Source organism: Vigna angularis, chromosome 3 (genome assembly GCF_016808095.1).
Source record: "Vigna angularis cultivar LongXiaoDou No.4 chromosome 3, ASM1680809v1, whole genome shotgun sequence".
NCBI classification, from domain to species: domain Eukaryota; kingdom Viridiplantae; phylum Streptophyta; class Magnoliopsida; order Fabales; family Fabaceae; genus Vigna; species Vigna angularis.
The window spans coordinates 19,360,455-19,385,558 of record NC_068972.1 but is presented as its reverse complement, the minus strand read 5'-3'; the positions used below and the strand labels follow the sequence as shown (position 1 = coordinate 19,385,558).

Below are 25,104 nucleotides of genomic sequence, written 5' to 3'. Positions count from 1 at the left end.
GACTTATTTTATTTTATTAACGTATTTTATGTATAAAGTAAAACTTAACATAATATTAAATATAAAATATTTATAATATTTCTAAATATTTATAATATTTCAATATTATTTTTCTAAATTTTCTAAAAGTGAAAGATATTTTTTAAACTGGAATAATTCTTAACAACTAATTTTAATTAAAAAAACATAAATATGTTCAACATTCTTATTTGTTTAACATAAATTTTACTTCTTTTAGTGTTTGATTTTTTCATTTCTTTTGTTTGTAATTTTTTATCTTCTCTTTCTTTTATCAAATCACATCTTTGTTTAATTTGACATTCTTGATTGTTTTTTCTTTTATTAGCATCATTTTCATTTTCTTGGTTAACTGTGGATTTCATGGCACTAACATTCAATTAGACCTTGAATGTTAGAATGTTGGTCTTCATCTTTTTTAAAGTCAAACATTTTTCAGAGACATTAATTTTTTTTAATTTTGATAATTCTTTTATATTTTTTTCATTTGTAGTCAATTCTTCTCTCACTAAATCCAAAACAATTTTTTGATCTTTTATATGAACTTTGAACACTTCTAGATTGTTAGCATATTTGATCACATAATATTTGTTTTCAAAGCAGACCTTGTAACCTTTCTTTTAATATTTTAGCAACGCTTAACATATTTTGAATAATCTTAACATATTTTGATTAATCTTAGAATAAGACATAAAAATTAATTTGATACTTGAATGAGTTTTAATTAAAATTGTTCATGTACCTTTCACATCAAGTTATTCTCCATTCCCAATTTTTACTTTGGTAATATTTAATTTGTTGAGCTCCTTGAAAATTTTTCGATCGAATCATGTGGTTCATACAACCACCATCTATAATCCAATTTTTGTATATTTGTTGGTTGTAACACATAATGTTGCAAGGAATAGTTTCTCCTCTTATTTATCCTTCTACAAGCTTTACATTTTTTTTGAGGATCTTAGGATTTTCATACCATGTTCATAGCATTTGTAACATTTTACATCCAGAAGTCGTCGGTAATGACCTATTACCGACGGCTTCGCGACGATCAGATTACCGTCGATAAGTCCTTTGTCGCTAACCATTACCGACGACCTTTGTCATTCGGTAATTACCAAAGGGTAAAAGCCTTCGATAATTATCGAAGGACAATAGCCTTCGGTAAATCCTTCGGTAAGATCCATGCAAAACTAAGTCATTTGTATTTGTTATTGTCAACACCCAATTTCGTCCGGATTGACCAATAGATTTTTTTATTGTCATCATGAGTGTCAAATAAAAATAACAAAAAAAAAAGTAAAAAAAAATAATAAAAATTAAAAATGAAAATAAAAAAATAAAAGAGCGTTCGTCCTCTGACGCTCGGCTTCGTCATCTGCTCTGTGCGACCGCTCGTCCTTTGCCTTGTTTGCATGTTCGGCCATTCCGTCCTTTAGGACGTTCGTCCTCATCTTCAGCCATTCGTCTTTTACCCTACCGGACCGTCCGTCCTCTACACATCTACCGTTCGTCCTTAAACGTGCGTATATCTCTCCATATCTCAATAGAAAATGATACTTGAACAACCTGTTTTGACAACATTTAGACACTGGACGCGTGTCTAAATGTGACTGGTGCACGTGGAATTGTTTTTTAAAATGAAAGAATGACGTGGCAATGAGAGAATTGGGGGCAGATTCAAATTGTAGGGTTATTTCGAAAATTTCAGATTGAAATGTTTTCAGAGAGAGAAGGTGGAGAACATTTCACGGAGCACCGAACCTTCGAACCTTCGAGCCAGCCACCACAACTCTCGCCGGATATCTGCCGCCCGTAGACGTTGTCGTTGCCGTTTTCGCTCCATCCAGTGCCGCCGTAGTGCCGCCGGTGTCCGTCGTCTTCCACCCAGCCAGGCAGTTCGGATTGCGGGTCGCCGCAGCTCCGGCGTCGGCAGACGAACCGAAGACGGCATCGTCTTCCCTCCGGCCCAGCCAACCAAGGGCGCGTTTTGAGTATCATCGATTCCTCTCACCCGCTTCCTTCCCTGTGCCGGACCCTTGCGGTGGCCGCTAGAGCATCGCCGGAGTGTCGTCGAAGTGTCGCCGGACCCTTTCAAGGTATGGTTTAGTGTGGGTTGAAGTTGTGTAGAAGATTTAGTGCCACCGGTGGAACTATTCGCGAACCCTATTCACGATCCAACTTCAGAACATGATATCTTTGCAAGCTCTTTTCTTGCTTATTCAATGTTTGCTTTGTAAGTTCTTGTTAATTTAAGTTGATGATATTTTATGGACTTGCAAATCTCTTTTTCCAGTAAACCAACTTCCTTAAATTCTACTGATTCATTGGATGGTAGAAATACATAAATTTGTTGCAATATATGCTGTCTTTTATGGACGAATTTCTCATAAACTATGCTTAGAATATATGTTCATTAGATTTGATAGAGTATTGAGATCAAGTTCTTTAATTGCTTGAATAGACCCAAAACTATTTTTGTCGTTTTTGGATTTATTTTGTTAATTTGAGTTGACAAATTATGATACAATGATAATTTTGTTTCGGTTCTTACATGTTTTAATCACATCTATTGGTTTGAAATTCCACAGGAGACTAGAAATGAACAAATTATCTGAGGATGTGTCTTCGTTTGTAAATTGCCTTAGTCTTTCTTTGATGTAAGTTCTATCTTTTTTTATTTTACTTTTGGAACAATTTAGCATTATAGTTCTCTGGAAAGATCATATAACTTTTACCTAACAGATTGGTTATTGACTTAAAAATCTGTACTAATGTATCTTACAAAACAAGAATCATCTGTGATCTAAAATTTACAAGTGTTGTCTCCATAGAAAGATATTTGAGTCTAGATTCCAACAAAACAAGAATAATCTGATTTGGAATTCTGTGAAGAGAGTAATGAGTAAAATAGTGACTAAAGGTCATAGCTGAAAGTACTGAAAAACGTAATTAAAATGTCGATCTTAAAATGTGTACTGCAGTTGACTCTGTGATCTAAAATTTACGAGTCTTGTCTCCATAGAAAGATATTTGAGTCTAAATTCCAAAAAAACAAGAATCATCTGATTTGGAATTCTGTGAAGAGAGTAATGAGTAAAATAGTGAGTAAAGGTCATAGCTGAAAATACTGAAAAACGTAATTAAAATGTCTGATCTTAAAATTTGTACTACAGTTGACTCTGTTGTCTAAAAGTTACGAGTCTGGTGTCCAAAGAAAGATCTTTGAGTCTAGATTCCAAAAAAACAAGAATCATCGCATTTGGAATTTTGTGGAAAGAGTAATGAGTAAAATAGTGAGTAAAGGTCATAGCTGAAAATACTTAAAAACGTAATTAAATTGTCGATCTTAAAATTTGTACTGCAGTTGACTCTGTTGTCTAAAAGTTACGAGTCTTATTTCCAAAGAAAGATCTTTGAGTCTGGAATCCAATAAAACAAGAATCAATTCATTCGGAATTCTGTAAAGAGAGTTACGAGTAAAACACTTAACAAAGGTCAGGGTTGACATCAAATTGACTTGAGATTAGGCTCTTTGATATTAGGTTTCTTGCTTCACACAGATCATCTTTGCTTCCTTTCTGGGTGCATTCTGACAGAAAGATAAAATTGCTTGAAAGCTTAATTAATGATGATTTGCTTGAAACTGGTAAATCTTCACATGATGAAGTTCAGGATAAAAATGTCTCTGTCTCTGAAGAATTGGGAGACCAACTAATATGTTAAATAATATTATTTTGTTGTTGGACTTTGTTTGTTGTAGATTTGATTGTGGAGTAATTGTTTTGAAAATTATGGAGTTGTGGGATGACATCAAGAAATACGAAGGCAACACAATGCCAGTTACACAATAGTAAGTTGTAAAAATTTTCAAGTTCTGGAGCTTTGATAAAAATGGTGCATTTTATTGATATGTTGTGCATTTTTGTCTTCGCATGAGGAACTACAACAGGTTAGGAAGAAGCATGTTTGTGATTGGATTTTGGATGTGGACAATGTGCGGAGGGCTGAAGTGTTGCCAGATTTAGGCATTGTGTAGATGTTGTTGAATAGGGATTTTTGTAATGTTATTGATGATTTGTTTATAACTTTTTCAATATGTATTAATGATGACTGAATGTACATATTTGTTGTTAAAAGTGTTCAAAGAAAAGTAGTGATTACATTTATTGTTAATGAAATTTGAAGATCATAATGATCAATGTTTTAAATGTTTGCACTGTAGTCCCCACTAAATTTGGATGTGATTATTTATGAAATCTTGTATGTACAAGGTTCTATGTAGAAATAATGATTAAAATAAATTGGGTAAGTGCCAATGAATGCATCAACATGAGTTAGATGTCCATTAAGTTTGCAGAAAAAACCTTTGCCTGAAATAATAATTGGTTCCACATCACTTTTTAGTTGAAAAAATGATTTGAAATAAATTAGTCACTTCAAAATAAGTGTCATATTCATAGTTGACCTGCCTGTGTAAAACTTTTGCCTAAAGTACCCACTTAATTTGCCTTTGCTACCATTGTTGTTTCTGCACTATGAATTTTACTAGATATGGTTCCTTCGCTATGGAATTGTATATGAATGGCATAATAATTGATTTCACATCACTTTAAGTTCAAAAAATGATGAGAAATAAATTAGGCACTCCAAAATGATTGTAATATTTATAGTTGACCTGCCTGTGCAAAACCTTTACCTGAAGTACCCACTTATTTTGCCTTTGCTACCATTATTGTTTTTGCACCATGAATTTTACTAGATATGGTTCCTTCGCCATGGAATTGTATATGAATGGCATAATAATTGATTCCACATCACTTTAAGTTCCAGAAATGATGAGAAATAAATTAGGCACTCTAAAATGACTGGAATATTCATAGTTGACCTGCCTGTGCAAAACCTTTACCTGAAGTACCCACTTATTTTGCCTTTGCTACCATTGTTGTTTCTGCACCATGAATTTTACTAGATATGGTTCCTTGGTCATGGAATTGTATATGAATGACATAATAATTGGTTTCACAACACTTTTAAGTTCAAAAAATGATGAGAAATAAATTAGGCACTCCAAAATGACTGTAATATTCATAGTTGACCTGCCTGTGCAAAACGTTTGCCTGAAGTACCCACTTATTTTGCCTTTGCTACCATTGTTGTTTCTGCAACATGAATTTTACTAGATATGGTTCCTTGGTCATGGAATTGTATATGAATGACATAATAATTGGTTTCACAACACTTTTAAGTTCAAAAAATGATGAGAAATAAATTAGGCACTCCAAAATGACTGTAATATTTATAGTTGACCTGTCTGTGCAAAACGTTTGCCTGAAGTACCCACTTATTTTGTCTTTGCTACCATTGTTGTTTCTGCACCATGAATTTTACTAGATATGGTTCCTTGGTCATGGAATTGTATATGAATGGCATAATAATTGGTTTCACAACACTTTTAAGTTCAAAAAATGATGAGAAATAAATTAGGCACTCCAAAATGACTGTAATATTCATAGTTGACCTGCCTGTGCAAAACCTTTGCCTGAAGTACCCACTTATTTTGCCTTTGCTACCATTGTTGTTTCTGCACCATGAATTTGACTAGATATGGTTCCTTGGTCATGGAATTGTATATGAATGGCATAATAATTGGTTTGACAACACTTTTAAGTTTAAAAAAAAAGGATGAGAAATAAATTAGACACTCCAAAATGAGTGTCATCTTCCTAGTTGACTTGCATGTGAAAAACATTTGCCTGAATTAACCACTTATTTTGTCTTTGCTACCATTGAATTTCGTTATACTTTTTCTTCCACAATTTAAGGATTAACTCCAATACTTTAAATGATTTTGTCATCAGAAATAATAATTTTGTTCCATTAATGTGACATTATAATTTAATATTACATTAAAATATTAAAGGTGCTATAGGGATGTTGATGGAGGCAGACAGTGATAGGGAGTTTCACGGTGGTAGCAGGGTTGAGAAGGTGATGGCATGCGGTGACTGCCACTGCAGTGTTGGGGGGTTAGATGGGAATATGATGAAGTTGGGGTGGCGGTTTGAGAGGAGGAGAAGTTTGGCTGGGAGTAGTGAGGCAAGGTGATAGTGCGGCGGTGACTAGGATGACAGCGGCGGTTGAAGCACGGTGGCAGCAACTTGGCGGTTTGGGTGGAAGGTTTCCGAGGAAGATGATGACGGTGTTGGACTGGTCACGGTGGAGAGTTACAGTGGTGCAATGGTGATGAAGGAGCTAGACGGTAGTATTGAGGATGGCAATGGTGGCTGAGGGGGCTTGGGATGATGACGGCTGTGACTCAAAGATGGGTTCCTGGTGGTCCCGTGGAGGTGCAACCTGGTGGCTGATGAGTGAAGTGGTCACGGTATTTGGCGGGGGTCAGAGGTGGTGATTGAAGGATTATGCCGTGAAAATGGATAATGATGTTGGTGGTGGAGTTCGGTTTGAATATGCCCAGGTGACCTTGCTGGAGATTCCGTTTCATTTTTCCCTCCCTTTTTTCGAATAAGGTAATGATGCTGAAGGTAAGTGGGAGGCAGGGCGTTGCACGCGTTTGGGATGCCAGACGGAATCAGCAGGGGTTCCATCTGGGCGCACGTGGAAGACAAGTGGAAGTGTTAGCCAGGAATATTCTCTGCTTCACCCCCCTTTTTTTAATCGCGAAACCCATATCGTCTGCAGCTTTCACATGGCAGACATTTTCGGCAGTCGACGGTGGGAATCTTCACTGACACATCAATTTAAAATGCAGCCAGTTTTGGACATTCGGTCAATATGCAAACAAACGACCGTTCATAAAATAAACGAGCGCTCACAGTCTGAATCATACCGAACGCTCACAATCAGTAACACAGAACCAAGAGCGAGTGTTAAAAGCATATGCAATTTCGAGCGTTCGTTCGTTTTGGTTTAGTGATCGGGGCGTTCGTCCTTAAAGAGACCGAACGTTCAATCACACAGTACAAGACCGAACGTTCGTCCTTAAGCGCAACACCATACATGATGAACGATATCACAAAGAGACCGAACGCTCAATCACACAACCAAGACCAAACGTCCAGATGAAGAGCGAACGTTCATTAAAACAAAATAACCGAACGCTCTCAGTTACTGAAGAACGAACGATAAACCTGCATGGCCGAACGGTAGAACGCTTAAGACTTAAACCAAAAACAAGACGGAACGGTGACCATGGACGCCCGCCAAACTGAGAACAAAGCCATAACAAGAACGAACGCCACTAATACGTAAGTGACCGAACGTCTGGATAAAATCTCGAGTCGTCAAGACGAAGACCGAACGCTCGTCCTAAAACTGAGGCGAAGATGAACGAACGGTATGGGACGAGCGCTCAACAATTGGAGCGCTAGATGGGCGCTTGGGACGGACGTCTTCTTTCCTTTTTTTTATTTTTTGTTATTATATATATTTTTTTTTGTATTTTTTTGATATTTATTTCTTTTTTTTTTATGAAAATAAATTTTATTTAATCAACCCGGACGAAATTGAGTGTTGACAACAACTATACTAAATAAAGAAAATTTCCATTGATATAGGAAGTTTGTCTTTAGACATTAGTCTTTCTTTGCACCTTAACTTGGAGCAATGGATGAGTTACAATGTTGAGAAAGATAACGTTGGCATGAGGAATTAACAAGCTTCCTTAGTATGTCCTCTATTTTGTTGTCTTCAATGGGGTTCGGTGGAATGACCGGTATGGACGAAGTGTTTATTCGGTTTGTTGGCGTTGGATACAAGCCTTCTAGAAATGCATTGAGCTCAGTTTGTTTCAGATGAAGGACGTCTGATGGATTCAATTGGGAATGCTGAAACCAAAAGAAGGTAAGGTGGATGAAAATGATGTTCAATGTAAACAATGTCCCATAAGAGCAAACAAAGCGTAATTGTATTTTGTGGTGAACAATTCAATTACATGAACTTAAAATGTTAAATTTTGATTGTCATCAATGATGGTTGTAAAGAGCACATTAAAAAGGTTAATGAAAACACACCTGCCAATTACTTGGGATACCCTTGGCGAGTTCAGTCATATCTGGCTATTGTTGGTTCTGCTTAATAGCATCTTGCGGTTTGCTACCAGATTCTTTTGTTGCTTGTACTCTCTTGCGTTTGACCTTCTCTCGCCTGAAACAATAAATCTAATTATTTTCAGTATTTTCAGTTATGTCCTTTACTCGCTATTTTACTCATTACTCTTTCCACATAACTCCGAATGAATTGATTCTTGTTTTATTGGATTCCAGACTCAAAGATCTTTCTTTGGACACCAGACTCGTAACTTTTAGACAAGAGAGTCAACTGCAGTACAAATTTTAAGATCGACATTTTAATTACGTTTTTCAGTATTTTCAGCTATGACCTTTACTCACTATTTTACTCATTACTCTCTTCACAGAATTCCAAATCAGATGATTCTTGTTTTGTTGGAATCTAGACTCAAATATCTTTCTATAGAGACAAGACTCGTAAATTTTAGATTACAGAGTTAGCTGCAGTAAAACTTTTAAGACTAGTATTTTAATCACGTTTTTCTGTATTTTCAGCTATGACCTTTGATGATTGATTTTCTTATAACTCTCTCCACATAACTCCAAATGAGTTAATTCTTTTTGGGTTGGACAGTAGACTCAAAGATATCTCTAATGACTATAAATTCATAAATTTTAAAGCATTGAGCTAGTTATGATTACTTTTTCAAATTTTCGTAAGTGTGCACAAAATTTCTAGATACCAACATGGGTGGAGAAGCAACAATACCAACTTCCAAATATAGATTACAGTTACATGATCTATTACTGCTATATAAACGGATGGATGGAGAGTTAATTAACGGATGCTACTAAACATGCCGACAGATAGAGCAACTGAGAGAAATTTGGAAAAAAAATATAAATAACAACATTGTAGGAAAATGCCCATGATTTTCAATCTCAATGAAGACAGGAACTAAGATGTTGTAAATCTTTTACTTACATAGAAAATGCAGAAGAATCGGATTAGCAAGACAACACAAAACTATAGAAACAAAACATTGATGGTAATATCTTTTAGGGGAGGAACTAGCGACTTTTAGGTGCTTATAGAACTATACAATAGAACCATACAACAAAACATAGATGGAAGGGGACATATTCTCCCATCTTAAAGTTCCAACATTATCAATCCCTTACATTACCCAACATATTCTCACAAGAATAACAACCAAAATTAACATGGGAAGATCTTTTGAGGACTAGAGATTTTCTAATTACTATATAACCATAAAACAAAAATGTGAAGGAGCAACATGGTATTCTGCTAGAAAGTTCAACTGACCTCGCTCGGTAGGGTGAGACCCTTGACAAGATGAATCCAGCCAATAGCCACATAGACCAGGGTTTCCAATGAAACTGCAAATAAAATGTGACGTCAAACAATCAATGAATCCAAAAGAACATACTAATGGAAAGCTACATTGAGTTGAAAATTAGAAGCAATAAAGATAAAAGATTCACCAAGAAATGGCCTAACCTACCAGGAGAAAACCTTGAAAAATTATTGCTTGTGGGAATAACACCAACTAAATTTTTGTAAGATACATTAGTATAGATTTTTAAGTCAATAACCAATCTGTTAGGTAAAAGTTATATGATCTTTCCAGAGAACTATAATGCTAAATTGTTCCAAAAGTAAAATAAAAAAAGATAGAACTTACATCAAAGAAAGACTAAGGCAATTTACAAACGAAGACACATCCTCAGATAATTTGTTCATTTCTAGTCTCCTGTGGAATTTCAAACCAATAGATGTGATTAAAACATGTAAGAACCGAAACAAAATTATCATTGTATCATGATTTGTCAACTCAAATTAACAAAATAAATCCAAGAACGACAAAAATAGTTTTGGGTCTATTCAAGCAATTAAAGAACTTGATCTCAATACTCTATCAAATCTAATGAACATATATTCTAAGCATAGTTTATGAGAAATTCGTCCATAAAAGACAGCATATATTGCAACAAATTTATGTATTTCTACCATCCAATGAATCAGTAGAATTTAAGGAAGTTGGTTTACTGGAAAAAGAGATTTGCAAGTCCATAAAATATCATCAACTTAAATTAACAAGAACTTACAAAGCAAACATTGAATAAGCAAGAAAAGAGCTTGCAAAGATATCATGTTCTGAAGTTGGATCGTGAATAGGGTTCGCGAATAGTTCCACCGGTGGCACTAAATCTTCTACACAACTTCAACCCACACTAAACCATACCTTGAAAGGGTCTGGCGACACTTCGACGACACTCCGGCGGCCACCGCAAGGGTCCGGCACAGGGAAGGAAGCGGGTGGGAGGAATCGATACTCAAAATGCGCCCTTGGTTGGCTAGGCCGGAGGGAAGACGATGCCGTCTTCGATTCGTCTGCCGACGCCGGAGCTGCGGCGACCCGCAATCCGAACTGCCTGGCTGGGTGGAAGACGACGGACACCGATGACACTGGATGGAGCGAAAACGGCAACGACAACGTCTACGGGCGGCGGATATCCGGCGAGAGTTGTGGTGGCTGGCTCGAAGGTTCGAAGGTTCGGTGCTCCGTGAAATGTTCTCCACCTTCTCTCTCTGAAAACATTTCAATCTGAAATTTTTGAAATAACCCTACAATTTGAATCTGCCCCCAATTCTCTCATTACCACGTCATTCTTTCATTTTAAAAAACAATTTCACGTGCACCAATCACATTTAGACACGCGTCCAGTGTCTAAATGTTGTCAAAACAGGTTGTTCAAGTATCATTTTCCTATGACGTTCGGCAACCCTCATCCTCGACCGTTCGGTAATGTTCTGTTAGTGAACGTTCGGTCATTTTATGCTTTAGTGAACGTTCGGTCATGTTACGTTTTAGTGAACGTTCGGTCATGTTATGTGAACGTTCGGTCATGTTTTGTGTTAGTGAGCGTTCGTTTTATATTGTTTAATGAGCGTTCGGTCTTCGCTTGAACGATCGGTATTTCATTTGAACGCTCGGTCTCAATGACGGTTGTCTTCAGCGTTCGTACTAGTGCTTATTTTCTTCCAGCGTTCGGTTCTGAACGCTCGTCCTATGCCTTGTGCGACCGCTCGCCCAATTCGTTCCCCCTCATCTACCGCTCGTCCATCATTCCCACTTTCTAACGCTCGTCCATGATTTTTCCTTTCTACCGCTCGTCCTGACTCTCTTACTCGTCTACCGCTCGTCCATCACCTCCCTTTTCTACCGCTCGTCCTAATATCTCCCCTTTCTACCGCTCGTCCAACTCACTTGCTCTTTCTACCGCTCGTCCAGCTTACCCCTCAGACACCGCTCGTCCAGCTCTTCCACTTTCTGCCGCTCGTCCAACTCACTTGCCCTTTCTACCGCTCGTCCTGACTCTTCTACTCATCTACCGCTCGTCCATCATTCCCACTTTCTAACGCTCGTCCATCATTCCCACCGCTCGTCTTAATCACCGGTCGCTCCTGGGCCCCTGTAATGATTCGCATAATCTTCCAACGGTCCACTTCTACCTTCCCCCACTTCACCAACCCTCTAATTATTCCCCACCAATTATTCCCAGAATCTGTCACCAACCCAATAATTTTTGCATCCTCCAATTAAAGCTGCCGACAGACGAACTCCAATCAGAGCTGCCGACAATTCTCAATCTTCTGCCAATTTAAGGGCATGGCACTGGCTCCCTCTGGGGGGGGCATGAGAATCCCTCCGACCATTCTCCATCACAACCCAGATCCATCTCTTCATCCCTACGCCTCACGATCAGTACCTTTTCTTCTTCACTTTCATTCATTCATCAAACACCTCAAGGCCACTGCCAAACTTCAAACTCTATCACCTCCAGCATCATCATTTCCAACACTACTATAAACACCTCACGACCAACCCATCATTTTCATCCCTTACCTTCTTCATTCTCAACACCCTATACCACGGCGTGACCAATAACCCGTATCCCTCTCACGCGCAACAAAAAATCTCATTTCCTTCAGCACACTCCAACCCTAAGAACCCCTTGATCATCCACAACCCATACGATTAACTGCAAAATCCAGTTCCTCCCCAGCAAGCTACCATGCAATTCAGCCTCTGACCACCATGAACCACATCAAACCTGCAAGAAATGTAACAGACAACCCAACCCATTCCCAAATCACCACCTACAGCTACATAGAAACCCATTCCTTCATCGCAACCACCTCCAGACCCATCTTGAGTCCTAGATTAAGATAACAGTGTGAAGCGGAGAAGAGAAGGAGGGGAGAAGCTCGGCGCGGCAACGGGTGGCGTCCTGGTTTGCCGGTGTCGGAGAGAGAAGACCAAGAAAGCTGTGGTGCGGTGGCTGGCTCGAGGAAGTGGTGGCGCGGAGACTGAACGAGGGTAATGGTGCGGTGGCCGGTTTGGGCGTGGTGGCAGGTTCGGTAGCACACAGGGAATGCACCCTTTGGTTCGAATTCCTAGCAGAGGGAGAAGCGAGATTTGGGTCTGGGGAGATGAAAAATGAGAATGAAATGAGGGAGACCCGTCTCCTAAGAGTTGAAGAATAATACGGCCTTGGACCCTTTTCTTTTTCTGACCCAACTCTCACTAATAAAACAAAAAAAAAAAAACAAATAAAATAAAATAAAATAAAAATCATTTCTCCTTCACACACCCCGTTTCTCACTTGTACTCCCCTTCAATTTGGGCTTAGGTCTTTTCTGCCAAAAAAAAAATGAAGAAGGAGAAGAATTGGACCGAACACACATTTCAGGATGCACTTCCGTTTTCATATTTACACTTGGACAGATACAAAGTTGAAGAAAGCGGATTTGGACCGAAATTGAGGAACCTCAGTTTTATTATGCACGCACCTCTGGTTTTTATCTCTGTACCCTTTTGTCTCTTTGGCTTTTATTTTTATGTTTTTATTGCATATAACCCCTTTGTATAGTAACTCCCATCCCTTTGTTTTATTTATATCTATTAGATTAATTTGTTTCGTTTTGCATAAAAATTACAAAAAAAATAATAATAATAAAAAACATATAAAACTTTAAAAAACATTTAATGATATAAATATCGGTATCAGTACTCGTGCGATCGTACGCATCAGCCTAGTACTTATTGCCCAAATATAAAATAAATAAAAAGCCGTGTGAGTGCTCGTGCGATCGTACGCATCAGCCTAGTACTCATTACACAAAACAATAAGAGGAAAAAGCCGTGTGAGTGCTCGTGCGATCGTACGCATCAGCCTAGTGCTCATTACGCAAAAAATCTAAATATTACATCAAAAAATACCAAAAAAATATAAAAATCTTCAAAAACTAAAAACATCCACATTTTCAAACAACAAACAATTTCTCAGCTAGAACTACGTGATCCTTGATTCTCCATCAAAAATGGAGATACGTAGGAGCAAGGCTAGTCCTTGTCAGGTTCACTCTCCCAAAAATCCAAATTTATCCATAACAAATTCTTAAACAATTTTCCAAACAAATTTCTCAAGCAGTTTCTAAACGAACTACGGAACCCTGATTTCTCATTCTGAATGAGAATACGTAGGAGCAAGGTCAATCCTTGTCGGGCCCAAAAAGCTAAAAAATATTGTTTGTTTCATTAGAGTTTTATTTTAAGGGAAAGTTAAACATTTTAAAAACCACATCATATTCGCGTATTTAGTTAAAGGTACTGCTTTAGGGCAGGCGTTGTAGGGTGCTAATACCTTCCCTACACGTAACCGACTCCCGAACCAAGAATCTGGTTTTAATAGACCATGCCTTATCATTTTATGGTTTTTCCGTAGTTTTCCAGAATAAACTATGGTGGCGACTCCAATCTCTTTTTCAAAACCCTTTGTTTCGTTATTTTTTCGGATCGTCGTCCCGTCGCGATTCCGGTTGCGACAGATGGCGACTCCACTGGGGACATGAAAGAGAGTCAGGCCATTTAATTAGATAAGCGAATTCGATGTGGTTCTTCTTTGTGTTTTTATTCCCTTTGTCATAGGTCTATGTTTAATATTTGGAATAATTGCATGTGAGTTTCTTTTACTTTTTATTTATGTTTGAAATAATTGTTTCTACTTATCTGTGTTTATTTTTGCAATTGTTGTTTTACAGTATAATCTCCCTTCACACACTTTATGCATATCATGAGTGGGGCCCTATACCTGGGTCTGAGCGCAACTTAGAAATAGAGGAGTTGTGTAGCGGTGTCACTCTGGGATGTACTTCCCGTCTGGCTATCGTGAGAATTCCAGCTAGAGTCTGTTCTCTTCATTTGTGTCTCCACATCTAGTTGATTACTCTGACTGTTGTGGAGAGACAGTGAAAAGAGCCATAGCTCTGGTGACCTTGATTTAAGAATTAGGAAACCATCCTGGTGAGTGCATGTATGTGGTCTTAGAACTTTAAGTACCATCCTTCGATTAAGACACGAAAGGGAGATTGTTTTGTCATTTCTTTTTCATCTTTTCTTTGTATACAGCAAATAAATGTACCTAAAAAAATGTAAAAAATTTTAGAGCAATAAAAATGTACGTGTTCTAATTCATATGTATTTTGTTTCGCATTTATCTTGTTATCGAGTTCATGGAATAATTCTCAAGAAAATAAAAATAAAATTGTCAAATAAAAAAATGCTTTTGAGGCAAAACAAAGATTTTTTGGTCCAATCGTTCAGTTTAATTTTATCATTGATTTGAAATGTTCATCCAGCTTTCATGATATGAAAATGTTCAAGATTATCGTTTGACCACTGATCCATCGCCCATTTTCGTTCGTAAGAGAGGAATCATCAGATAAGGGGCTTTATTCGTAAATGATCGCAAGCAAATCTCACCAAAGTAAATAAAAAATAAAAATAGGGGCAATGTTTTGTAAATTTTTCTTGTAATTTAAGATGTTTAGAAATAAAACAACCACAATTTATGTGCGAACTTGTTTTGTAAAATTATATCGTCTTTTGGTAGTGATTTTATTAAAAAAAATGAAAAAAAAATGTTCCAGTTTTGTTAAAATAATTTGTGAAAATTAGTCACGGCTGAATTTTGTTTTTCATTAAACCATCTGGAAAATAAATGATGATAATTTGAAATGATTGAAAATATATTCCTTTGCTACTGGAAATTATATCATCTTTTGTAATCCAGTTTAGGGTCAAAAATAAAATAAAAAGGCATATTAAAAAAATAATAATAGAAAACATTTCAAATTACTTTGAACAAGGAGATTATTATGATTTTTGCATCTAATTTATGTAATAAAAAGAAAAATTTGCAAAGAAAATGTTTTCGAAAAATATTTAGAAAATGAAGCATATTTAGATGAAATTTTGTCAACAAATTTTTAAGTAATTCAATCCATTTTTAGTTATTTCACAAATTCAATAAAGTTCGCACACATTATAGATTGGTTGTTTGTTCTCTAAAGTTTTTAACTCAGAGGAAAATATTTAAATGTGTAATAAGTTGCCCTGATGAAAAATAAAAAAGTGTGTTAATAGATTTGCTTGCGGGCCATTTTTGGATTATTTTCTCAATGATCATCACTTTTCAAAGGTCCATCAAATTTATAGTTTGTTCACCGTGTCAGGGGCATTTTCTCATTTTGTACCCCATATTCCTTTGTCATCCGATGTATTTGTCATACTGGTTCAGAAACGTTTTTTTATCTTAAACCTTGTTTATCCTGTTTAAGCCCAAATCGTAATCCACTGCCAGTCTTAATCTCCCTGTCTTAACCTAAACCTTGTCATGTTCGGCCCATCATCTGTGCCTAAGCCTAAACATTGTCCAAATCGTTTTTGTTATCGTGTCCGTGTTCTAATCCAGCCATGTCAAGCCTGATTTTTGTTTTTAAACCTCTCTCTGTCTAAGCCTATTTTGGCTCTCATTAACATGTGTTATTCATTTTCATGGTCGTTAAGTGTCAATCTGATTTTCCATTTACATCCATTCAAGTCATGTTAAATTTGTGTAGGGGCATATTTCCGCGTCTGTCTTAATGTGAGTTCATATTGGTCAATTTTTAGTCTCTGGGCGCATAAGCTTTTCCAGATTAGGGGCAAATTCGTGTTCATGTCTGTTTATCAAAAAAAATGTTGAAGCATTTTTAAAATCTTGAACAATTTTATACATGATTATTCAGATGTTTTTTCAAATTCAATGATAAATTAATTGTTTTCTTTCGGACCAAGTAAAAAAAGAAGAGGAAAATTTTGAGAAGAGTTCCATGAACCCAGATTGCATAATATGTGTAAATTAATTTGTGTATATTTTTGAACATGTACGTAAAAAAATAATAAATACATTTAAATTTGCATTACTACAAATAAAGGCCTTCAGGTGGCCGAAACATAAAAACCAAATTACAAAAAAAAATAATAAAGAAAGAAAATTACAAAAAATAATGTTTGCAGATCTATGGAGTTCTTGTCTTCTGCCAGTATTCTCGAGTTTTGTAAGATGAAAGTCTGCACAAAACTTATTAGATCTCAAACAACAAAAATATAACAAAAAAAAAACACATAATAATAAAGGAAACATTAAAACCACATATTACGAAATTCGTCCAGGTTCGACCACTGACCGTAAAAAAAAACAAAGAAAGAAAATAGAAAAACAAAAACAAACATAATATTCAGATGTTTTTACAGACCATAAAATAAAAAATAAAAAATAAAAAAAATTTAATGAAAAAATTCTCGAGCTGGTTGTGGTGGTCTAAAGGAGAGCTCCATCGAGGGAGCTCTGGTTCGGAATGTGAGAAGCATGGGTGGAGGGATTTGTCGTTCGTCTCTGTCGTCGTCGATGATGATCGGAACGGGGAACAAATCCAGCAGCCTCGGCGCCCTCATAATTACCCAGTCGTATTCTTTCCAAAAAAAAATAAAAAAATAAAAAAAATTGTGTCAATAATTAGAGAAGGAAGAGTAAAATTCAAAACAAAAATAGAGGTGATCAGGGTTCTTACCGTACATATATAGCGGCAGTTGTGAAAAGAGAGTGCCAGTGGGATCTATCTCCGCTTGCCAGCGCCTGACCCGATTGCCGTGGTTGTTGAACCAGCAGTGCACGTTGTATTCGCTGGCATCTGCGAAGGTCCTTAGTCGAGACGCGATCTCGACGACTTGCGCTCTGCTTGGGTGTGTGACTCCATAGTTGTAGATATTGGTCATCATTTTGACCTGATCATCAGTAGGTCGCCACCGCTGACTGGTGTACCTCTCCATCTCCATCTCGCTCATCCTTCCTCTCTAAGTTTTCTAAAACAAAAAAAATAATAAAAATAAAAAGAACAAAAACATAATAAAAAGCATAACAAAGCAAAATATTAGATTCTTAGTTCAGTGTTTTTTTTTGTTTCCTTTTAGTTTTTTTGTCCGGTCAGTCTTTGTTATTTCAGTGTCTGGTCTCGGATCTGTTTCACGGTCCTCGCAAAGGGTCCTAAACGGATCTATGTCCTTTTGTCCTTGTCCATTTGTCCATGTCTGTTTCATACAAATATTTTTCTCTTTTTAAGTTTTCCGTTTTTATGGGGTACGTGGCGTTGTTCTACCCGATTGTCTCTGCCATACCTTCAATCGAAGGGAGATTAACGTCTGGTTTCCAGCCTATATACCCCTTAAGTTTAAGACAGTTGTGTTTTTAAGTGTTTTAAGTTTATAAAATGAAAAAATGGAAAAAGAGAAGAAAGAAGATGGAGCAGGAAGAAGGGAAAGCGAGAAAGAACAAAAAGCAGGAAAACAAAAAAATAATAAATGTGCAAGTAGGAATGAAAAGCGGAAAGGAAGGCAAGAAAGAAAAACATAAGAAAGAAGAAAGAAAAAAGAGAAAGCATCGAAGGACAAAGAAAGCAGAGGGGGAAGAAAAGCAGAAACAGAAAGCTAAAGAGTAAAAGGAAAAGTAAGAACAGAAAGCGTAAAGGAAGGAGGAAGAAAACAACAGAAAAAAAAAAGCAGGGAAAAACTTAAAGGAAAGAAAGAGAGACAAGAAGAGCAAGAAAAGGAAAGTGGGAAAGCATAAAGAGATCGGAAGAGCAGAAAACTTAAGAGAAGAAAAGCACTAATGAAGAGAGGTTTAGAGCTCAGAAGACTTACCTGGAAGTGGAAGGCACACAGAAGCTCGTCAGAGGACTCAGACGCCTTCGAAGGCACGCAGGGGCAGAGGCTCCTCGTAGAAATCCAGACGCTCAAGGAAGAGAGAGAAGAGAGAGAAGAGAGAGAAGAGGGAGAAAGAGAAGGGTAGAGAGAGCGAGATCGGGAAAATGCCGCTCAGACGCCAAAGGGATACCCATTTTATAGCCGAGCAAATCCACTGTGGCTACAGTTCCAGTCACTGCAACCGTCTGGTGTCGGTCCCGGTCTTTCTGAGTTCAAAAAAAAAAAAATTTGAAAATCTGAAAATGGGTAGGGTTTTGTTGGGTCAATCCGGCCCAATTCAGCTTCTTAGATGATCCGATTTCACCAAAAAAATAATAAAACGAAATATAAAAAATATGATAAATAGAAAATTTTCAAAAAAAATAATAAGTGGAGTGATGTAAAATTTGAAGTGTTCAAAATTGTTTTTTCATTTGCATGATAAAGGACATTTTTCAGGTTCATTGGGCCTCATTGTCATGATAGCCTTCTTTGAACCCAATTCTTTCTGAAATATAAATTTGAGTGAAGAATTATTTTGGCATGTTTATAATTTCACATCACACCATTTTGTTTGTTTTTATTCCTTCTTCTACATTTTGAATAAATCTAAGAACAAAAATATTGAAAAAAAATGAACAGTGCTTGAGCCCATTAGGCCCAATGGCCTTCGTGGTTTTCTCTCGAGTCTACTTCTTTTGAAAATATGTTGTTTTCACATTTTTGTTGTTGAATGATGTTTTTGTACATTTGTTCAAATTGTCTTGTGTGATTTTCGTTGAATTTGTAGTTAAAAAAAAAGAAAAATCTGAGAATGAAAGATGAACAGTTTTTGAGCCCATTAGGCCCCTTTGTCATATGTGGTTTCTGTTGAACTGGTGCATCTGAATTTTTGAAAAAAAAGTACATGTTTATGTAGATTTTGTGTTTCCAATTCATAATTTCCCTTTTCATTTGTGTGAACAAGTATTTGTGCAAAAAATAAAAATAAAGGAATTCAGACCCTTGTCTAAAGATTTTGTCATGGTTGTAAAAAGAATAGTGTTGGGCCCATTGAGTCTAGTAGTGTTACAAAATTTTCTTTAAGTTCAATCTTGTGAAATACTCTCAAAAATATGAAAAAATAAATTTCTTTTAGCCTGTTCCATAAACTATGAAAAATGAAAAAAAAATGTTTTCTTGATCATCTTCTTGTGTCAAGTTCACACGGCTCAAGTCATCTGATCCATTGGGTCAATGTGCCTGGTAAGTCCAACTTCCTTCTGTGTTACTTCTCCATAGGTTCAATCCGATCTGGATTTTCCCGTGTCGAAAAGTAAAAAAAAAACAAAAAAAATCGAATCAAAATAATTTTTTTGAAAATGTTCAAACCTTTTTTAGCCCAACTCAGCCCATTACATGCATATTTCTCATTAAATCCTGTTTCTAAAAGATAAAACACAAAAAAAAAATTCTAATATGTTTAATGTTTTTCACTTTGTGTAAATGAATAAAACCAAAAAAAAACATTTTTATTTTTCAAACGTTTTTCTAAATCAAGTTTTCCCATATCAATTTTTGCATTGCTCACCAAGCCTAGTTTTCGCACTGGTTCCCAAGCTCATTTTCCACATTAGCCCAGAAAGTTCATTTTTCATAATGGCTTGCAAAGCCCAGTTTTCATGCTGGCTCGCAAGGCCCAAATTCCACAATGGCCAAAAATCTCAATTTCCACAATAGCTCATAAAGCCCATTTCCCATACTGGTTTGCAAAGCCCAACTTCCATGTTGGCCCGCAAGGCCCAGATTCCACATTGGCCGAAAAATCTCAATTTCTACAAGGGCCAAAAATCTCAATTTCCACAATAAGCTCATAAAGCCAATTTCCCATACTGGCTTGCAAAGCCCAGCTTCCATGCTGACCCGCAAGGCCCAAATTCCACAATGGCCAAAAATCTCAATTTCCACATTAGCTCAGAATGCCCATTTCCCATACTGGCTTGCAAAGCTCAGTTTCCATACTGACCCGCAAGGTCCAGATTCCACAAAGGCCAAAAATCTCAATTTCCACAATAGCTCTCAAAGCCCATTTCCCATACTGGCTTGCAAAGCCCAGCTTCCATGCTGACCCGCAAGGCCCAGTTTCCATTGGCCAAGAAATCCCATTTTCCCCAATGGCTCACAAAGCCTATTTCCCATATCGGCCAGCAAGGTCCAGTTTCCAGGCTGGTCCGCAAAAGCCCAATTGGTACGACTGTCGCGGTCATACAAATTTGATACACGAAATTAATGCAGTATAGTCTAGGATTTGACTCCTAGGTCGTCTCTCGAGGACCAATTTATGGTTCAGTTTCAGATCAAACACGTAGTGGGGGGGGGGGGGTTTGTAAAAGTTTTTGGATGCAGAAAAATAAAATTTAAATTAAAAGTGAAAATTTAAATATAAAGCTGAACGTAAATTAACTAGTGCAGTAAAAAAAATAAAGCTGAGAACCATCAATCACAATTTGAAAACATAAATTGAAAATGAAATATTTTGGCATAATTAAAATTTGCAACTTGAAAACCGATCAGGAAATTGGGTGAATTAAATGAGCAAAAATGATATTTGCAGTGAATTGGAAAATGACAGAGATTGGATTCAAGATTTAAACATTCAATGGAATTGTAAACAAAAGGTAATTTGCAGATGAAAATCAACAACATCAACTAAGAAACAGAGTCCAAAAATTCTTCACTGAAATAAAACCAAATTCATTACTGGACATCACTGGAAACAAAACCCCTAAACCTCCCAAGGGGAGGGGGAAAATGAACTTCAGAACAGAAACGTAAATGGTACTTCCTAATCTACTCCTAAAATCTGATGCCTTGCTTCTCTGCTGCTGGTCCAATTTATAGCCAAACCTCAGAATTGTGCTGTTACTGCTGCTGCCTCCCCGTGACCTCTTAATTTCATGATTTTGTTTGGCAGCCCTTGAATTCTTAATCAAACATTCACCAATCCCTTTATATGAAAATGGGTGGGGCTCTCTCCTAATTGCTTGTCCGTGACCGTTCCATTCTCTTTATTCTCTCCATTCCCCAATTGCTCCAAAATGAAAGAAAAACTCATCCAAATGCACATCATGGACGTAACAAAAGGAAGAAAAGGGGCCCTCCATACTCATCAGCACTTCCTCTTTTACGTGTGCCAACTCTTCTTCTCATGTGGCATCCGTGGGGTCTTCACTTCTTGCTGGAACGTCCATGTTGCTTCTGTATTATGGATGGTGTTGTTGCTGTATTCTCTCCAAGCACACACCTAAATGGAATCCCGTGAGCTTCTCTCATCTTTCCACTTCTCCAAACTGAACCAGTTGTTGCACTCAAAAGCTGCTGCCCACTCTGGATGTTCACGTCTTTGCTGGATGCTTCTTCTTTTTCTTCATCAATCACCATGTGCTTTGCTTTTCTTCCAGCAAAAATTAAATGCCCACCGTGGAGAGCTCTCCTCTGGACGTGGCAGCTTGTTCTTTCCGAGTGTACCCTTAAACCTTCCATTTCCGTGCTCTCTTCCCAGCCGTGACCAGCTGCTGTTGGTGAATCACCGTGTGCACTCCAGCTCCTGGAATCAGCCGTGAATGAAGCTCTCAATGGATGCATGTTGTTTCTGTTTGAAGCTTCTTAACTTCTCCAAATGTGCTGGATGTTGAAGCTGGACCGTGTTGAAGATGGCTACTGGGATAAGATGATTCTCGTTGGCAGCTTCCACACTTCCCAGCTCTCGGTGGTTGTTCAAAGCTGGATGTTCTTCTTCTCCAATCAGCCGTAGCCTCCATGCTTCCAAGCTGCTGTCCATGTTCTTGCTTCTACTGCTGGACATGACTGGTGCGTCTACCGTGAAGTGCCATGCCTCTAGATCAACTTCCATGAATCACCATGCTGCTGCCAACGTGCTGTACGTTGCTTGCTGGACATGCTCCAAGCTGAGGCACCTTGTATCTTTTTTCAGCCGTAACAAGTTCTTCACCTTCTCTTTGCTAGCGTGGAAGTCCAGCCCTTTCATGTGTACCACTTCAAGCTAGAATAAAATATTCTTTTGTGGCCAACATCTTTTCTCTCATCTCCAAACGTGAACTTCTTTCCTTCATCGTGACCCCTAATGTCATCCTTTATGCTCTTATAATAATATTTCCTTTCTTAGTGGCAGCCCTATGCATTCTACATTTTGAATTGGACCGCATGAATTTTGCCAAGCCCTCACTAAATGCATTTCAATAAAACCGTGAGTGGTGGCCCCATGATTTCCCTTTCTCTTTTAGCAATATTCTTCAAGCAATTGGACATGCAAAACTGAGCAAGGGATCCCATGTGTCCAATTATTGAATTGAGAAATCAGTAAGTGAGCTCCTTGTTCCGTGAGTTTCTTTTCCAAATCTAAGATCCACAATTAAATGCTTAAAGAAACCTGCACAAGTCGTGACCAACTTCAATAGAATTCAACATTTATTTTTTTATTTGCTTTCACTAAACCGTGAATGGGTGTGTGGAGTGTATATTTCCCAAACCAATTTTACTTCTTAAAAATTCTAAGAAGTGAGATATTTCCAAATGTCCCAAAATATAATTCCAAAATTTTATCTGCAATTGATAATGTAAATAATTACTTTCAAACAATTCAAATTAATTAAAATAAGAATTTCTGATTAAATTGAGCGTAATTAGCAAAAACAGAAAAATACTGGACAAATAAGCACAATTCCCCGATTAATTTTAGCACAATAAACTAACTGAAGTGAAGAAAATAATGATTCATCAAAATAGACCACACTTAGTCTTTTGCACTCCTGGGCAAAATTAAGACGCAAATCAGGGAATGGTTCAAAGGACTTTTAGGGAGGTGACACAACTCAGCAGACAGAAAAATAAAAACTCGCAAGAAAATAAAAAGAATTTACAAAATTCTCAAGAAGTCTAGACAGAGAAAAGATGTAGACCATATCCAATCACAGAATCGCTGAAAAGCATATACTTATAGAAATCTTCCAAACAATTCAAAACTTGGTAAAATAATTAATCAGCTCAAGAGGTGATTTGAAAATAACAAAACCTCACAGATGCACTATAGTGTTTCTCTCAAGTGTCTAGGGTAAATAATTTCAACTCAATGTACTCAAGAAAACAAACACAAGTAGACTTGGCAAGCTTCTAATTATCAATACTTAAAACATATGCATGTTCAGATCAAAAGGTCTTTACTGGGTTGTAATGGGGCCAAGGACAGGGGAGGATAAATTGGGATAAGTAGTTATAGCTCAGAAGAAATAGAGGTGCACTAGGAAAAAATGTAAACACAGTGAAATCTCACTCAAACCTCTAATTCAATCCTCTTCTCGACTCCATTATTCACAAAAAAAAATTTTCAAAATTTTTTTTTTCTCATCATTTTTTTTTATCCTGTCTTCTTTCTCTTTTTTTTTTATTTTTTTATCACACAACAGGATATAAATTTTCATTTCAAAACATGATGAGGAACCAACTAGCCAATTCATCAGAATTCCCAAGGAGACCACACTTATTCACAAAATACTTCTATAGCTCCAGACTTTCCTAAGGTTAAGGTAATCATTTGTTTTTCACTTAGGATCAGTGTATGAGCTTCAACAAAAGAAATATATACAGTATAGGCTCAAAGGGGTTATCAAAGGATAATAACAAGGTAGGCTTATTTGGCTAAAGAGGCTCAAGAACAAAAATGCCTTTATCACTTCCAAAAATGCATATAAATCAAGTATATCAAAAAGAATCAAGCCAAGGCATATGTGCAAGCAATCAAGAGACATATCACACACAAGAAAGAAAATTAAGTGGCTCAAATCTCACATAGGGTATTCGTCACAATCAAATCAACCTCTCAAACGTATAATCATCTTTCCAAGCAAAGAAAAGCAAGGATTACAATCTATAAGTAGTAAGTAAGTGAAGGAAAAATCTACAACTTAGATAATCCAGAAATCAAGAGAAAAATGTAAAATTTATTGAACTCAAGAACACTAAAAACAACTTAAAACAGAAAAAAAAATTTAACGCTCAAAAATAAAAAATTTAACACACAAAATACAAACTAACAGAAACTAACAGAAAAATCAGAATTTCTTCCCAGTAGACCACACTTAAATCACACAATGTCCTCAGTGTGTCACAATCATCAGATTATCAATTTCAGAGCAGTGAAATAAGATAAACAAGTGTAATAAAAAGTAGGAAAAATGGGAAGAAATTTTTCAGTAACATCCATCAGTAGATGTTATCATTGACATCCATCAGCAGATGTCTAAATCACCTAGCACCCATCAGTAGATGCTAAAAAGATTTTTTTTTTTTTTTTTTTTTTTTGAAAATGGAGATGACCGGTACTGTGACAACAGTTTCGGTGGCAACAACCGGAACTGTTGCTACAGTGGCAGAACATTTGGCTATAAAAGGGTACCTCCTCAGCGTCGAGCAACATTTCTGACTTCCCTGCTCTCTCTCTCTACTCCTCTCTTCTCTCTAATCCTCTCTCCTCCTCTCTCTTCTGAGCATCTGGAGTCTGCGCGGAGCCTCTGCCCCGGTGCCATCTGAAGAGTCTGAGAACCCCGAGGAGCTTCTCTGCCAGCCTACTACTCCAGGTAAGTCCTCTGCTCCTGGATCTGCTTTCCTTCAAGTAATTTCTTTCCATACTCCCCTTTAAGCTTTTCCTGCCTGTTCCCTTCCTTTATGCACTTCGTTCTTCTTTATTTTCTGCCTTTTATTTTCCATTTCCTGCTTTCCTTTATTATTTTTTTTTTCTTTCTTTGTCCTGCTTCTTTCTCTCCCTTTCAAAAATTTTTTTTTTTTTTTTTTCAGAAACTTAAAACACTTAAACACATAAAACACAACTGTCTTAAAACTTAAGGGGTATATCG

At 37.0% G+C, this 25,104-nt stretch overlaps 1 protein-coding gene and 1 long non-coding RNA gene across 2 annotated transcripts; one reads left to right on the top strand and one right to left on the bottom strand.

Moving 5' to 3' along the window:
* The first annotated feature begins 1,566 nt into the window (after positions 1-1,566).
* LOC128196027 (uncharacterized) lies at positions 1,567-5,052 on the top strand. Its single transcript, XR_008248099.1, has 3 exons — positions 1,567-2,114; positions 2,607-2,675; positions 3,779-5,052. It is a non-coding gene; the product is annotated as an uncharacterized LOC128196027 (long non-coding RNA).
* A 2,509-nt stretch (positions 5,053-7,561) lies between these two features.
* Positions 7,562-12,253, bottom strand: LOC108342746 (uncharacterized). Its single transcript, XM_052874492.1, has 6 exons — positions 12,146-12,253; positions 10,313-10,695; positions 9,752-9,820; positions 9,373-9,446; positions 8,049-8,181; positions 7,562-7,862 (listed from the first exon to the last, which is right to left on the bottom strand). Exons 1-5 carry the CDS (start codon positions 12,251-12,253, stop codon positions 8,084-8,086), a joined length of 732 nt encoding a protein of 243 aa, XP_052730452.1. The 3' UTR covers positions 7,562-7,862; positions 8,049-8,083.
* Between the last annotated feature and the right edge of the window lie 12,851 nt (positions 12,254-25,104).